A 16,553-nucleotide genomic window follows, 5' to 3' on the forward strand; every position below is an offset into this window, starting at 1 on the left:
AGCCGCAGAGTAAATTTTCGTTCACTAACTGATGTAAACCAATCAAATGTCACAAATGACACAGGGTAAAACCGCAGAAGACTTGTACTCGATGGTGGGCCTCAGCACTGCTACTTGGTTTCCTGGTCTTGGTGATTTTCTGCAAGAAGGAAAGAGGGTAACCAAAGGAATTACGACCGAGCTCAGTGTTTGGTCTATTAACTAAAATATTTAAAGATTTCCTAAGATTATAGCTCTTACAGGTCCTAACAACTAATGAATTTATTTCCTCTAAACCTAAATTATAAAAAGCCTTATGAGTAATCATTAAAATACGAAATTTATAAAAATATTCAAGAGGCATCCACCCCGCTCTTGCTAAAATATCTTCATCAGTCATGCCCTTTGGCAACTTATGAATTAGTCTAGCAGCTCTAATATGTATCCATTCTAATTCTTTAAATTTGGAGCCAGAGCCCCAAACCACAACCCCATAGAGGACACTTGGGATTACAGTCTTAAAGTACAGAGTTTCTAGCATAGATTTGGGTAAAAAACTTATACGTCTCAGCATTTTAACTTTACTATTGAATGACATACAAATTGATTTAATATGCTGAGACCAAGACAGTTTATCATCGATGGTAACCCCGAGACAAGCAGTAGAGGATATGTACTGAATAAAATCCTCACCCAACTTCAGAGGTTTCAAAGGACCAATGAAGGGATTAATGCTCAAAATCATTGCCTCAGATTTACCCTCGTGAATAATCAGTCTATTCATAAGGCACCAGGTATACACCTGGTCAAGAACCTCTTGTAAAACAAGAACGATCTCATCAACAGTGTCACCTATTACATAAATTGTTGTATCGTCCGCATACATATATAACGCCCCTCTGTTAACATGATCTGGTAAATCATTTACATAAGTTGCAAAGAGTCTGGGACCTAATAAGGACCCTTGGGGTACTCCAACTTTAACAGGTCTTAAATCCGATCTTATACCATTAACTTGAGTCCTTTGCACACGGTTGGAGAGGTAATCATTGATCCAATTCCACATACTACCCATAACTCCAATTCCTTTAAGTTTTTCGACAAGGATAGTGTGATTTACACAATCAAAAGCCTTACGGAAATCTTTCATTGGATTCTAGTATCACAATATGTGTGTTTGTTTTTGTGTTTCAGTTTGGTTTTGTTTTTTTAGGGTTTGAAAAGTTCTATCCCAAAAGGGCCAAGAGGAACAATGAAAAAGGTACATTTCTAGCAGTACTGTATCTATGGAAATATATATTTAGTAAATAAAGTAAATAAAAATAATTGATCTTTAACTATGCATCAACTTGTTGTAGAGTTTTTGTCATAAATTGGTTGTTGATAAACTAGACACGAGGGCTCATTGCTTTATAAAAAAAAAGTACAGTCACCTTGTACAGTGTACTACCAGGAAATCAGGATGGATCAAGATGGAATCAATACCAGTACGCCATTTCTGTCTTTTCTCCCATGAATATCAGTGCATCCTTCTAGCATGCATGCAGTGGAAGTGCACTTAGCTATCAAGCTATTTTACAGGCACCCCACTTTTTTTTAACATTCCGAAAGAAACAATTCAAACTTAACAGAAACGTGATTAAAAACCTTAACTGGCAGGAGGCAACCATTGAGCTATTTACATATTGTGGTAGAGTTGAATCCGGGACAACTGGAAACAAGTCCAAAGCGGAGGTTAGAATGGGATTTGAACCGGGAGCAGCCACATGCAAACCCAACGTCCTAACCACTGGACCATGATGCTTCCACATGGAAGATTTTCATTTAATGCCTGACTCTCATGTATATGGTACATCATGTCAAATCAATAACATTTTTTTTTGTTCCATTTTGTTAGATTCAGATTCCAGCAGTGATCATGATAATTCTGAATCAAATACTAGAAGATCCCCAGGAGGCAACAGTGAAGGAGGAGGAGATGACAACAAACCCCCTGGCGGGGATTGGTGGAGGAATTTCCGTGATATCAACCCACAGGGCTTTGCAATAGGTGTTGCATTAGCAGCTGTAGGAGCACTTATTTTAATGAATGCTTCAAGAGTGGAGAGCAGTGAAATTAACTGGCAAGAGTTTAGAACCAAGTATCTTGAGAGAGGAGAGGTACTCCTTATTTGTTTTTAGTTCTGTTGTGGTGTTGCCATTGGAATAAAATAATCCACTTTCCATTTTTGGAATTGTGGAAACAGCCCCTATATTATGTGCAACAAAAACAAAGGCAACTTTCTAGTTAGGAGCGCTTTCAAGTCAGACAACCAATCAGGAGCTTTCAAATGTACACGCACATGAGGCAAAACTTGTCCCTTTATTTCTAACATGGTTAAGATCTCAGGACCTAATCGATCTTCTGAAATCACTGACCACTTTACATGCATCTCTGCAAATGTCATTTACTGCATAACCTGCACACTATGCAAAAAGATCTACATACAATGTAGGCGAAACAGGGAGAAGATTGGCAGACTGTTTTTGCGAACACCTACAGTACCACTCAAAGATAAGCGAACCATCAAACGCGTTTCAAACTAGTCTTCAAGGCATTTGCGTTTGTTTTCAACGCAAACTCAAATGCGTTGACCAAAGTCATTAACTTTCTGAAATATTTGCATCACAAATTCAAAAGGTTCAATGATGCATTCGAAAAGTAATGTCAAACAATAAAACACAGTCGCTTTGTCTGGCTTTGCAAAGTTCGGGTTGCGGCCTATTAAAAACAAAAAGGTGTATGTTTTCGGATTTTTTCACTTCCCACAGCGGTGTCATGTAAACTGAAATTACAAGATAACATTTGAAGTGACCAAAAACGATTCAATGACGAGTATAATGAAAACGTGATGTAGAAAAAAACCACACGGATGCCTCACCTAATCACTCCCACCACAACATGAGTATTTGTGGCCTATCCTTACACCATGAAAACACAGAAAGCCGTAAAAATTTCGAACAAAAATTTATTTTTCAACTGGGCACACTCTACCCACACGGAATCAATGAACGCCTCTCATTCCATTAATCTACTCACAAATTCACGTCATCCTATTTCCACCAATAGCAAAGCTTTTCGCACACATATAAACCTACAACAACCACAATTCCTCTATTCGCTCCGACGAAGGGGTAACGCTCGAAACGTCAGCCTTCCAAATCTTTCATGGTGGTTATTCAACGTTTATCAACTTGTTTGATAAAATCAATTTCTGTTCCAATCTCCCACCGACGCAGCACCACAGTTTCTTTAGAAACTAAAATTTTGTTTCCTATATTATGTGCATTGACATTGTCAGAACAGATAAAAATATGTTATTTTTACATTCATTTAACATTTGACTTAAATGATTTTTGAATAAGTACCATGGTTAACATGTTCTTATAGCTGGACTCTTTTCTTCCCTTTCTCAGGTGGAAAGGCTTGTTGTTTCAAACCAAACTTTGGTTAAAGTGTTTTTGAAAAGTGACCCAAACAAGGTACCTAAAGCAATATTCCATAGTTAAAATGAACGTTTGAGAGATCATCACAGTTAGATGATCAACGTAAGCAATTTCAAGCAAGCTTGAAATAAGCCAAGCTTGAACAGGACTGGAACCCTTGACTGTGATCGTGATTGTTGTCCTTGACTAATGTTAAAGCTATCAAGCTGGTTGGGCTGTGGTTCCATCCAAGCCTGGATTTTTTCAGTCTTGCTTCCAACTGCTTAAGTTGCTCATCTGACTGCAATGAAATTTGTAACTTTCATTACCGGTAATGTCTCTTCTGCAGTTCAAATACATGAAATTTCATACATTCCTGAGGAATCATAATCTGTAGTCCATATTTTGGTCCTTTCAATCTGTTTACCTAACCACAATCACTGAATTTCTCTTTGTTAGAGCCGACTTTGTTTTACCATTGGTAGTGTGGAGAGTTTTGAACGTAACCTTGAGGCTGTGCAGCAAGAGATGAATATTGATCCGGCTTTCTGGGTTCCTGTTACTTATGTTAAGGAGTCAGAATGGCTGTAAGTTTAACCATGAGTAATTCCTAGATCTCATGCATTTTACAGAAAGAAACCTCTCTTTGGAAATGTCTAACTGTTGTGTTCCATGTAAATAATTGATCATATTAAAACAGCATGTTGTGAAAGCTCAAGGGAACATTAAATTTTTGTACTATCTGTGGACCTTGCTCATTTGCACCACCTTGGCTTGTTTCTTTGGGAAGTGCAATGTAAGCGCTAAATTTGAGCGAAGGGACCCACCGTTGTTTCACAATAATTCTGAGTTAAGCTTTCTGTAAATCGGGCATGTAAGTGAGCTCAATTAGTGGAGTTTTTCGCTCAGTGATTGGGTGGACTGACCATCCCTGGCTTATCATGGGCAAATCAGTGACAAACAGTGAACATAAGATGCTGCTGCCGTTGGAAATGAACATCTGTTACACAAGTTGACTGCGTAATTAAATTGCACATCCATTTGTTGACAAATCAGGTAGGCATGCATGATCTTTGATTAAGCTTACATCTTGTGTATAATAAACTATGGTAAACTACTCTGCTTGGGTTATTGACCAAACCATGTTTGAAGAAAGAGCACAGAGCCTCTGTGTCAAGGACAAAGGAATTTACCATGTTCAACTTGCGTGTTACAACACAAGGGTCTACTGCGGTAACTGACCATTAACAAAAGGCACAAACACGCATATGCGCACACTAAGCATGTTAGACAAGTGACCATGTGAACGTGTGAGGACCATGCCATGCGTGTGTGATCACCTTATTCACTGTTTTCCTGTGGAGGGTGACATATTGGTACAAAGCCTTTCTCTTTTACTTTTCTCATAAGTTGCTTGGTGTTCTACAGTATAGTGTCTTGATTTTTTTACAGCTTTTAATTGCCATAGTTGTCAAGTAAACAAATTCCTTGGTTTGTAACACGTATTTTTTGTTTGCTTTACAGCAAGGAGCTGATAAAGTCAACCCCCACACTACTTATTATTGGTGCAGTGATATACTTGACAAGAAAACTCACAAGTGGAGCTAGAGGCCAGGGGGTTAGGCTTGTTGTATTTCTTGAGTGAAGGCAATGTTGTTAGCAGCAATTTTAACAATGCTCTTAGGGCTACTGTCTTTACAATGATGTAGACTTATTCGTAAGTGCTCTTACTTGGCAGTAAAAACTACGCAACTCTGTGGGAGGGTAGAAATTCTCTGGCTTTGCTTGCATCAACAATCCAATGACGGTACATCAACAATTGAATCTTTGGAGTTGACAAAGAACCCCACAATATAGAAATTTGAAAAGGTGTATTCATAACAAATTTCTAGTTTTTAAAGAAACTGTGTTGCTGCGTCGGTGGGAGAGAGAAACATGAAAATTTGGTTTTATCAAATGAGTTGACAAAGGTTGAATTACCACCGTGAAAGATTTGGAAATCCAAGACCAACCCCTTCTGGCGTGCAGCTTGACTCGTTATTGCTAAGTCCCATACGATCATTTGTGCTGTCTTTGTGGCATGCACTTCATCCTTCAAACGCCTGACTCCGACCCAAACAGTTTCCTGTTCCAGTTTAAGGATGGTTTATCCCTATCCCGGAATTCATTGGCATCTAACCTACATGCCCTACATGTACTCATCGATCTGTGTGGCCTGCACTCCAATGACTACAACACCCACAGTTTCCGTATTGGGGCAGCAACAATGACTGCTGCTTCCGGTGTACCTTCTTGGCTAATTAAAATTCTGGGTCATTGGTGTTCCGAATCTTGCAAAAGGTACATTCACCCCCTGCTTCTACCTTACTCCAAGTCCCTTCCTCCATGGCTGGTGACCACACGCCTACACACAACCTTTAAACCTTCGATCCCTGGAAGTGATTGAGTGCCATCAAGTTTTTCTCCAAGCTCTATCATTGACCTGTGTCTTTGAAATTTATTTTATTGTGCACCAAAGTGTCATTTACCTCTTCCTCATAGGTCCACATTCACCCTATAGGTGTTGCATGCAGGGACCTATTTTTATCTACGAAAATCCCAACAAAACTGTAATCCGTCCAATCACTCGATCTGCTATGCGAATTTCCTTAGCAAAACAAACGGTCTGAAAGCATGTCGGTTGAAGGTGGGCCTTTGATTTTAAGTGATCTTGTTAAGGATCCTTGTCTGATCCTTTCTGGCCAGGCTTTTCCACTGGCTTATGTTATAATCGTTTGTATTATTGTAGATTTAAGTGACATTGAACTTTTCTTAGTGCTTTAGTGATCTTGTTAAGGATCTTTGTTGCCATGAATTTCACTGGCCAGGCTTTGCCACTGGCTTATGTTTCTGCCGTGTATTTTATTATGGGTTTAAAGGACATTGAACTCTTTTCTTACTGATTTAGTGATCTGGTAAGGGGATAGCCCTCTAAGAATCCTGTTGTCTGAGGCTTCTAACAGCATGCTGCATTTGCACCATCCTGGGTGGGGCATCTGTTTTTCTTTTAACAGTCCTTAGTAGCCTCAGTGTGGGAGGATTCTGTTCCAGAACCATGGGGAGAAGTGTTGACGGCGCCAACCCTTCAGTCCCATACTGAAGCGATGCCGGGGTCGTGCTAGCTTGGGTGAGAAACGGTGGCACATCCACTTCCTCTTGCTGGTTCAACCTTCTAGGAGCTTGGCATAGGTATACGCTGCTCAGGGCAGCTGTGCTACGTGCCCGGCTAGTATGCCACTCTTTGAAACTAGCCTATCCCCAGTGGCTGGCCTCGCAGTGGCAGGTGGCACTTGGGTCCTGGATGACACTTTATCCCCAGGCTTTTTCCTCCCACTAATACTGTCTCTTCAATTGTGTGTGACATTAATGTTTGGCAAAAAAAAAGATAGCATTTGTAAAGGTTAAGGTCTGCAGAAGTTGGTGGAGAAACGGGTGTGACATGATTGGTTTTAGCTACACATCAACTTCTTTCCTGCGAAACATGCTGCTACTTTTTGGTGAAATGGTTGAAAATGAAGTCATTTCAGTTGACATGACTGACATTGCAATTTGCGAGCAAATGCTTGGGTTAATCCAGTATATACTGTGGGAGTGGTGAAAAGATCGAGGTGATATTCCAATTTCTGGAAAATGTTCTTGCTACACGTAACTCTGCCAAGGCAGATTCAGAAACCATCGCAGGGGTCCATTTTGAGTGGTTCAAGGGCTTTGTGTGAAATGGTGCAAGTGTAATGGTTGGAGAAATGTCAGGTATGGCTTCTAGGTTGAAAGCTGATGAAAGAATCCAGCAGTCCAAAATATCTATCCACTGTGTTTTTCACAACCTAGCACTGGCAAGTACCAGCACCATAAAAATTTAAGGATCTTTCTTCCGTAAAGATAATGCAAAACACACTGAATACCTAGCAGTTACTTGACAATTTCAACAAGAAGACAGTTTTGTTTTTGAAAGTTCAACTTCTGGTGAATGAAGTAACTCTGACCAACGAGAATTCTGAGAAGATAGCTACATGTAGGAAGCTGAAAAAGGCCTGTCTTACTCAATGGCTTTCATTTAAGTGTGTGGTTCAGTCGAATCAAATTCAAGATTATTGTGCTAACTTACAAAGCGCTTCATCAAAAGTCTCCCATCTACATTCAAGACCTGATACGCTACCATTCAACATCTAGATTGTTACTGTCTTCTTCAGCTTTCTCTGTTTCTGCTCCTGAACTCTGGAACAAGCTAGCGAATGATATTGTGAAACTATGCATAAATTTTATTGGTCTGGACAAGCCTTACATGTATATAAATAGTTGTTATTATTTTTATTATTTCCACCTTCACAAGCTGATCTTTACTACAGTAACTACTACTACTACTACTACTACTACTACTTCTGCTGATGCTGCTGCTGCTGATACTACTACTACTTCTGCTGCTGCTGCTGCTGCTGCTGCTGCTGCTACTACTACTACTACTACTGCGAAGTCAGGGTCATAAAACTTGACCTTAGGAGATCTCCAACTTCTATTCTCTAATGTTAGTCCATAGTATCGGTTCCTCAAGGTTTGGGTCAAAAGGTAATCAATGACAATAATGAAAAAGGTACGGTGTAAGCGTATCCCCTTGCATTAGTCCAGCAGAGATGTTGAACTCACAGCAGAACCCATCCTTGGTGACAACTTTTGCATTAGTTCGGTTGTAGAGATTTTCGATTAACCAACTTCTCAGGGATTCTGTAGGCTAGAAGTATCTTCAAGAGAATACCTCTGTGGATGGAGTTGAAATCCTTATGTGATCTATTTAAAGAAGCACAGTGGGAAGATTCTTTCCAATACACTCTTCAGTGATCCTTCTTAGGGCGAAAATATGGGACATGTTGATCTTCCTCTGTGAAGTCCATTCTGGTGAATTCTCAGTATTGATTCGATGTAGTGTTATCCTGTCGAGAATAATCCGGTTCAAGGTCTTAGTGACGATCAATGTCAATGCAATCCCACAATAAGTCTCTGCCATGGTTAGATTCCCTTTCTTCTGCATAGGTATTATGTTCAACTGTTTCCAGGGACTCAGGATCTGACTGTCTTCGAGTGCCTTATTGCAGAACTCCAAGATAATCTTATCCAAGTTCACTCCCTTCGTCACCTCTGGTGTTACTCCATCTTCTCCCGCTGCTTTTCCGTCACGGATTTGTTTCCTCACTTCTTTCAAATCCACTATCATAAACTCTTCTGTTTCAATCACTCTCCCCTCATTTAACCTCTCAATCTCCAGACTCTCATTTTCAGCGCTGTTCTTCCTAGTTCTTCAGACGTCCTTCCTTACTCCCTCCTTCCACCAACGGAACTCCTTTTTCTAGCCCTGTCACTTCATTTCCTACATGTAACTCCCAACATTCTTTGTTCCTATTTCTCTCCGCTGCCCTTTCTGCTTTGTCTATCAGCTTTCAATCCTTCTGTAACTCTCTCCCAACTTCTTTTCGCCTCCTTAGCCTCCTCCTTACTCTCTTTCAAAGGATTCTGGTGATAAACGGTTCTTTCGCTGCATGCATCTTCCACTGCACAATGTTTCTCTTGTCTTTAGACGTGACACTTCTCAACTTCCTTGGTACAGGTTGTAGAAGCACCTTGTTGGTCTCATTGACACTCTCAGTGAACTTGTGATATCTCATACTGACATTGTCTTTCTCCTTTTCACTCAACTGATCTACTTGACAACTTTACAGGTTCTTCACCTCCACAGAGTACAGCTGCTGTAGTGGTTCATCTTCCTTCAGTTTTGGGTAGTCGTACTTCATTCTCATAGGTGCTTTTTGAGCTTTCCTAAGAGACTGTAACAGTTTTATTTGCGAAACCACAGCGCAATGTATACGTCCAGTTGAATGAAATGCATTAGACATGCTGATCTTTGCTGCTATAAAAACCTGAGGAAGCGGGTCACAAATTGAGAAAATGTGAGGCTAACCATTCGACCTCATCATGATTTACATCTTAAGTGACTAGATTGTGGAACAAATGACAAGAACTGTTTATTGCCTCTGATTGGTTTACAAGTTCTGAAATGATTTCAGTGTCAGATTTTGAATCCTAGTTTGTTTTTGATACACCTTTAGCTGTTCGGTAACAGAAATTAATATAAAATCAAGTTTGCAAATAGTTTAACTGAAAATAGTTTCATTTACGCCAAAAAAGCCACTAATGGTTTTATGAACAGAAAATGGTGTAATTGTTAATTCAAGCCTTGCCTTTACACATACATGTAAATATTTTATCCTTATCATCTGTATTGATCATTGTTTAAACAGGGTATATTTGGTGTTGGACAATCAACAGCCAAATTTTACAACAAAGAAACAAGTGTAAAAATAAGATTCAAGTAAGTGTGGGGAAAAAGCTAGAAGGTTCCTTTTTGTCATGATAGGAACTTGTTTTCCATTTCAGGTCATTCTTTTTCCATGGACAGATAAGTCATCACTTGAAATAATATTATTTTAACTGTTATTTTAGATACATCTATTCTTTGATTGCACTCACGTGATAAGACGGCCATGCTGGTGCCAAAACAATGGAAAAATGTAGCTTTAAAAAAGGAAAGGAAAGGAACTTTATTTAAGTGTCTAGTACATTTAGCGCTGGAGCGCTAATTGGGGACATTTTAAAGTGAAATTAACAATTAACCCAACAAGTCAAATGTTGTTTTTTTGAGGAGAGGGGAAACCGGGGTACCCGGAGAAATCCTCTCGGTGCAGAGTAGAGAACCAACAAACTCAACCCACATATGACGCTGAATCTGGGAATCGCACTCGGGCCACATTGGTGGGAGGCGAGTGCTCTCACCACTGTGCCATCCCTGCACCCCTGAAAAAGACTTTTTCGCTATTGTTCTTTCTACCAACATGGCCACTGTGATGTCAGGTGCAGTCAAAGAATTGTTTTTATTATGCTGTGATTTCAGAGATGTTGCAGGATGCGAGGAAGCTAAGCTAGAGATCATGGAATTTGTTAATTTCCTTAAAAACCCTCAACAGTATCATGAACTGGGAGCTAGAATACCCAAGGTATTTAATGAAATAAATGATTATTCTATAATTATTTTACTGTAACAGTTACATCCACAAAATCTGTCGAATTATAGGTAATGGTGTTTGATCATCCCTTAAGTCAGTATAAGAAACATCAACAACATTGGCAAGTGTGTAAAATCTGATGCATGCACATCACTATATTCCCCAAAATACACTAATGTCACCCAAACATTTTCATTTATCAGTGGAGAATGTACTTTAAAAACTACTTTAAAAAATATCCTGTATCTCTGCAATTCCCAAAAGCCAATTACCTTAATCCAGGATTAGTGTAAACTTTTGTTTCATGTTTTCAACTTTTTGGTGAAAGTTTCCTTAAGTTTGCTTATTTTTGTTTTTCAAGATTGGCTTCTTTTAAAGTAAAGTTTTACCGAATATCAGCCTTGAACAGCATTTAGAAGTAGGGAATAAAACTCCCTTGTCAATTTTTAACCTGAGATTAGCATTAATCGGCTTTTGAACAACTGGGCCAGGATGATAAGTTGTTGAACTGTGATTTGTAATACGTTTTTTGGATGATTTAAGGCTGATCTTGTTATTTTTGGATGTACTGAGTTAAGAAAGCAGGTAAAATTGTAGGATTTGAATGAAGTCTCCTTCAAAAAAAAAAAAAAAATGAAAAAATCCTGTATCCTGATAACCCACTAATAGGGCTTCCTTGTTTGCATTTTTGCAAATTTAGTAACATTAATAATGAGTTTTTACAACAAACAACTTCAAGTTATATTACAGATTAATATTTTATCTTTCTGGTAATCTCTCACCATTTTCCGTAGTTTACCTGTAGTTGAAGTTCATTGTAACTGGACAATTTGTGTTAACTGTTTGCGCATTCCACGGATACGCCCTTGTAGGCATCTTATTTCATCATTCTGTTGGTTATATTCAGTACCTATTGAGCGTTTTCACTCACATGACCAGCAGCTGTATTTGATTACTGAAACAAAGTAAAGCATTACCATGAAAATAGAGTTCAATTTGGAACACCAACATGGCCACTGTGACGTCATGTGAAAACGCTCTATAAGGTATACCTGTAACACATTTAAAAGGTAAAGGTGCTTAAATGTAAAAGACGGGGTTAAAAACTCTCGATAGTTGTGTTTATATAGTTGAGAATTATCCAGTTATTTTCGGTATCACCTTGTTGTAGTTGAACAGTGAAGCATTCCTTTACGATAAGAATCAAACACGAATTGACCTCTTCAGCTTGCGCGTTTTCCCATTGCAGACCATGTGATGTTCTCGAGGGAATTCTTCTTAAACATGTGCATAAGACGACATTTGAGAGAAAGTGTTCTCTATAGAGTAACATCACATGGTCTGAAATGGAAAAAACAAAACGTACAAACTGAAGAGGTCAATTTGTTCTTTCCTAGCAAAATGGTTATCCTGTGGTACTTTCATAGGCTTTTAACAACCTCGTAAAAAGTTTAAAGGAGCTGAAAACAAACACTGGTTGGCGATTTTATGCAGCATACATGTATTTCATGATCCGTTCCAAATTTCGTGAAAGGTTGAAAACTTTTGGAAACAAACGTTGTTTTTACTTATTGCAAACTGAGGCATTCATAGCTGTTTACATACTTGAAAATGACCTGCCTGCCAATGATAACGCATTCTTTTTAGATAAAAACCAAACGCAAATTTAGTCATTGTTCCCTAACAAGATCAGAAAGCAACTGTTCGCAACAGAACTCCCATTCTGTAAGGAAGGTATCCGCGATTTCTTCACAGTTCTCCTTTGATTGATATATTGATGTCTGAAGTCTTGAACTAGTTTATTAATTATTATTGATGTATTAATTTGTATATACTAAATCGTAAACATTATACCTTCTATGTTACCTAATTATTGCTTTTTTTAAGGTTAGGGTTAGGGTTATAGTACTAGTTATCGAATTTTGAATTTAATATGTACAGTACTTTTAATTAATAATACCTGTAGCAGGTCCACATCAGCTATTGCTGCCATATCCCTAACCTGCTTTACCAAGTAAAGTATGTATGTCTGTATGTATGTGCATTGCATAGTGTTGGAACGTCTCTTTCACAAATAGCTATTTCTTTACTGACTCAGCTTTTCTGTAAATCAGTTGTTAATAAGTTGATTTAAATGTTAACTTGGTATTGATTATTGAAAATGGCTAAACTGTTTAAATTTGGGATGTTCTTTCAAGAAGGGGGATCTGCTCAAAAATACTTCAAAGGGCTATCTAAATTCACTTGCTTTCTCCTTCTTTCTTTCTTTTTTCTCTCTTTACTCCATCCCACGCTCTCTGCCATACCCTCATCCTTCATTCACCCCCTTATTATTCTATTCTCCCCAACCCTTCTTAACCAATCTACCACTTCCTGACCTCACGCAGCACCATCACACAATTTTGTTACGTGAATAGTTTTTTGTGTCGTGCCTAATAAAGATATGCCGTGTCTCCCATAAACCATGCAAGCAATTGAGTATTTCTTAAGAGTGTTCTGACCACCCTTTCAACCTTGCCAATATTTGTTTTATTTTTCTTAGGGAGCTATTTTATCAGGACCACCTGGCACTGGTAAAACTCTACTTGCCAAGGCAGTAGCTGGTGAAGCAAGGGTGCCGTTTCTCAGCATTTCAGGATCTGAATTCCTGGAAATGTTTGTTGGTGTAGGCCCAGCACGAGTTAGGGATCTGTTTTCTCAAGCAAGGAAGAATGCTCCCTGTATTATATTTATTGATGAAATTGATGCTGTTGGACGTGCACGTGGGCGAGGGGGACAGTTTGGTGGTCATGATGAGAGAGAGAACACACTAAATCAGCTGTTGGTGGAAATGGATGGTAAGAGAGGTCATGACAAAATCACTTGGGAAATAGGCCAAATCGGCTAACTCAATGTTCTACCCAATTCAAATCTCCCAGGTTAAGCTGCTTTGTGTATTGTATTTGCAGTATAATGTAGCATTACATTAATTTTAAATGATATGGAAACAGTTGGAACAAAACATTTTATTCCCAAGGGGATTTGAATTGGGTACAAGAATTAAATTTTGGTGAAACTTGAGAAAAAAATCCAAAATACTTGTACAACAACTACTATTCTGTGGGAAACATGCAACTGGAACTTTGCTAGTGTTACACCCATCTTGAGTAAAGTTCTCTTAAGTTTTATCTTATACTGGCTACTACAATACATCAAACTTTATATTATTAATGTTAAATTCGGAAATACATAAAACTGTTCCACAACTAGTGGACTAATTCATCTAATCCGTAACTGGCTGGAAGCACTTGGTCTTCCTTTGGACATAAATTACGTTGTCCGCGAGGATTTGGATGATCGGCTCCTGGAAATCTTATCCATTGAAAGACATTAGCCTAACTCAAAACCTGTTTTGGTCACTTCGTGGTACAGACCGCCAAACTCACCTTCTGACCTTTTCCGCATCTTGACACTGTGTTACGAAGACTAGATTCTGAACATGTTGAACATTGTCTTATAGGTGACATGAATTGTAATTTATTATCAAGTGATAATATTCACACAAGGGCTCTCTTGAGCATTACCGAAACAATAAATTGATGAGCCCGCTCAAATCATACCTTCATCAAGCACCTTAATTGATCCTTTTTTCACTAGTCATCAAGACAATATTACCTGTTCTAGGGTTTCTCACTGTTGGAATAAGGGATCACAGCTTAGTCTATGCATGCCGTAAAATCTCAATTCCCATTCGTTCAAAAGGAATTAACTTAAATAAATATAGGCAATTTAAACACTTTAACTCTACTAATTTTTGAAACGATATTTTGACATACATGTAACTGTCGGATGATATTAAGGAATTTTACGACCCCAATAATATGTGGAAAAAATGGAAAGATCTATATATAAGTGTTTGTAACAGACATGCCCCATTGAAGACTAGACACATGCGGCCCTCCAAGTCTCCTTGGATTACTACCGTATTAAAAAAGCGGATGAACTTCAGAGGCTGGCTTAAGGAGCCAGATTCGGAAAACGAAAAATCAAGTAAATCGGGAATCCTGTCTGTTAAAATGGCCTACTATAAATTGCTTTCAATAGTTGTGCTCAAGATCAACGTAAAACCTGGAAAATGGTCAATGAACGAGTATCTCTTAAATCAAATAAAAGTGCCCTAAATGAAATACAATACCAAGGGCAAAAATCGAAGAGTCAAGTAGACTTTGCTGAATTATTAAATACTTTCTTTACTGAAATTGGACCTAACCTCAGCTGAAATGTTGAGACCACCAATGAAGAATTTCTTTGTGCAACTGACAAGGAGTTCGTCTTTGAGGAAACAACATCGGCACATATTTTTTCTTTGCTCTCAAAACTCCTCAAGTCTAAGGCTACAGGACTAGATAACATTTCCGCTAAGTTGTTAAGGGAGTGCCCTGATTTAATTGCAGTCTCTCACTTATATTTTTAACCAATCCCTGATAACTTGTATTTTTCTTGATGAACGGAAGTCTGCTAGGGTTACCCCATAGTATAAAAATTCTGGAAAACGCAATGATCCCACTAACTATCGACCAATAACAGTAATCCTTTTTCTTTCATTTGAATGGGTAGTGTATGACCAGTTATACCACTATCTTACTGAAAACTGTTTTCTTTCTCGTTACCAATCCGGATTTCATTCTCTATACTCTACGGTTACTGCGTTACTCGAAACTACGGGTAGTTAGGCCATGAATATTAATCACGGTTTCGTCAATGCCGTTGTTTTTCTAGATTTAAAAAGGGCTTTCGACACCATCAATCACAATATTATATTAACAAAATTTTAATTCTATGGAATGCACGTTTTCTGTCACAAATGGTTTACATCATATTTTAAGCATTTGCACTCAAACTTGTCTAACCCTAACCCTAAACCCTAACTCAAACTTAAATGTGGTTTTCTCCCAGGGAACAATTCGAGGACCCTTGTTTTTTCTATTATATATCAATGACCTTCCAAATTGTCTGTATATTTCACAACCTAGAATGTATGCTGATGACACCAGCCTCACCTTCGCTAGCGTGGATCTAAAACATTGATGATTGCCTTTACAATGATTTAAATGGGGTGTACACATGGCTCTCAGCCAATAAACTGACCTTGAATTTAACATGTTAGTGGCGGCGAGACAGAGGTTATCAACATTTCCTGAAATTCCTTCTTTCAGTATAAATGACCATCCAGTGAAGCAGGTGTCATCTACACGTGTATGCAATCTCTTGGTGTGCACTTCAACCAAAACATGAATTGGGAATGTCATATGCAGAGCTTTTGTAAAAAGATTGCTTCTGCTTTGGGTGCAATTAAGCGAATACAAAATCTTATACCTTCTAATATATCAATTCAAGTATATGATTGCCTTGTTCAACCACATTTTAATTACTGTAGTGTTGTATGGGACAACTGGCAATAGTCTCTCTGAAAAGCTTCAGAAGCTCCAAAATCGTGCAACCTGTATTTTAATGTGTTCCAATTATGACTCTAACATCGATGGATTGTTCCGGGCACTGAGTGGATGTAAACTCAAATACCAAAGATTGGAATCAGCTTCTGTTATGTTGTACCAATTTCCACATGGAATGACCCCTGAATAGCTGATTTCTAGATTTGTTTTTCGAAATGATGTAACATCATATTGATTAAGGAATACTGAAAATAAATTGGCTCTTCCGCAGCCCTGCACCAATTATTTAAAAAAGAGTTTCTCATACAGCGGATTTGCGTTGTGGAATAGCCTTATGTGGTACTGTACATAACGTAAATTGAAGAGTATTGCCATATTGTGTTGTTTCCTGTAAAAAGGATCACTGATTCAAAATGCTATTACAGGTTTCAGCTCAACGACAAATGTTGTGGTGCTCTCTGGTACCAACAGGCCTGATGTACTAGATCCTGCTCTAATGAGACCAGGACGGTTTGACAGACAGATTCACATCCCACCACCTGATATCAAGGGAAGGTAAGATACTTCAGAACCTTAATACTCTCTCCAA

General features: G+C 38.5%; 1 protein-coding gene across 1 annotated transcript in view; it reads left to right on the top strand.

Moving 5' to 3' along the window:
- LOC138018541 (mitochondrial inner membrane m-AAA protease component AFG3L2-like) overlaps positions 1-16,553 on the top strand; it is a 48,805-nt gene that overhangs the window by 1,346 nt on the left and 30,906 nt on the right. Inside the window, exons 3-11 of the mRNA XM_068865210.1 lie at positions 1,193-1,240; positions 1,877-2,139; positions 3,436-3,501; positions 3,904-4,031; positions 4,969-5,062; positions 9,771-9,841; positions 10,421-10,523; positions 13,075-13,369; positions 16,390-16,519. Coding sequence (XP_068721311.1) covers positions 1,193-1,240; positions 1,877-2,139; positions 3,436-3,501; positions 3,904-4,031; positions 4,969-5,062; positions 9,771-9,841; positions 10,421-10,523; positions 13,075-13,369; positions 16,390-16,519 — 1,198 coding nt within the window. The remainder of the gene's footprint in view (positions 1-1,192; positions 1,241-1,876; positions 2,140-3,435; positions 3,502-3,903; positions 4,032-4,968; positions 5,063-9,770; positions 9,842-10,420; positions 10,524-13,074; positions 13,370-16,389; positions 16,520-16,553) is intronic.

This window comes from Montipora capricornis, chromosome 10 (assembly GCF_036669925.1).
Source record: "Montipora capricornis isolate CH-2021 chromosome 10, ASM3666992v2, whole genome shotgun sequence".
NCBI lineage: Eukaryota > Metazoa > Cnidaria > Anthozoa > Scleractinia > Acroporidae > Montipora > Montipora capricornis.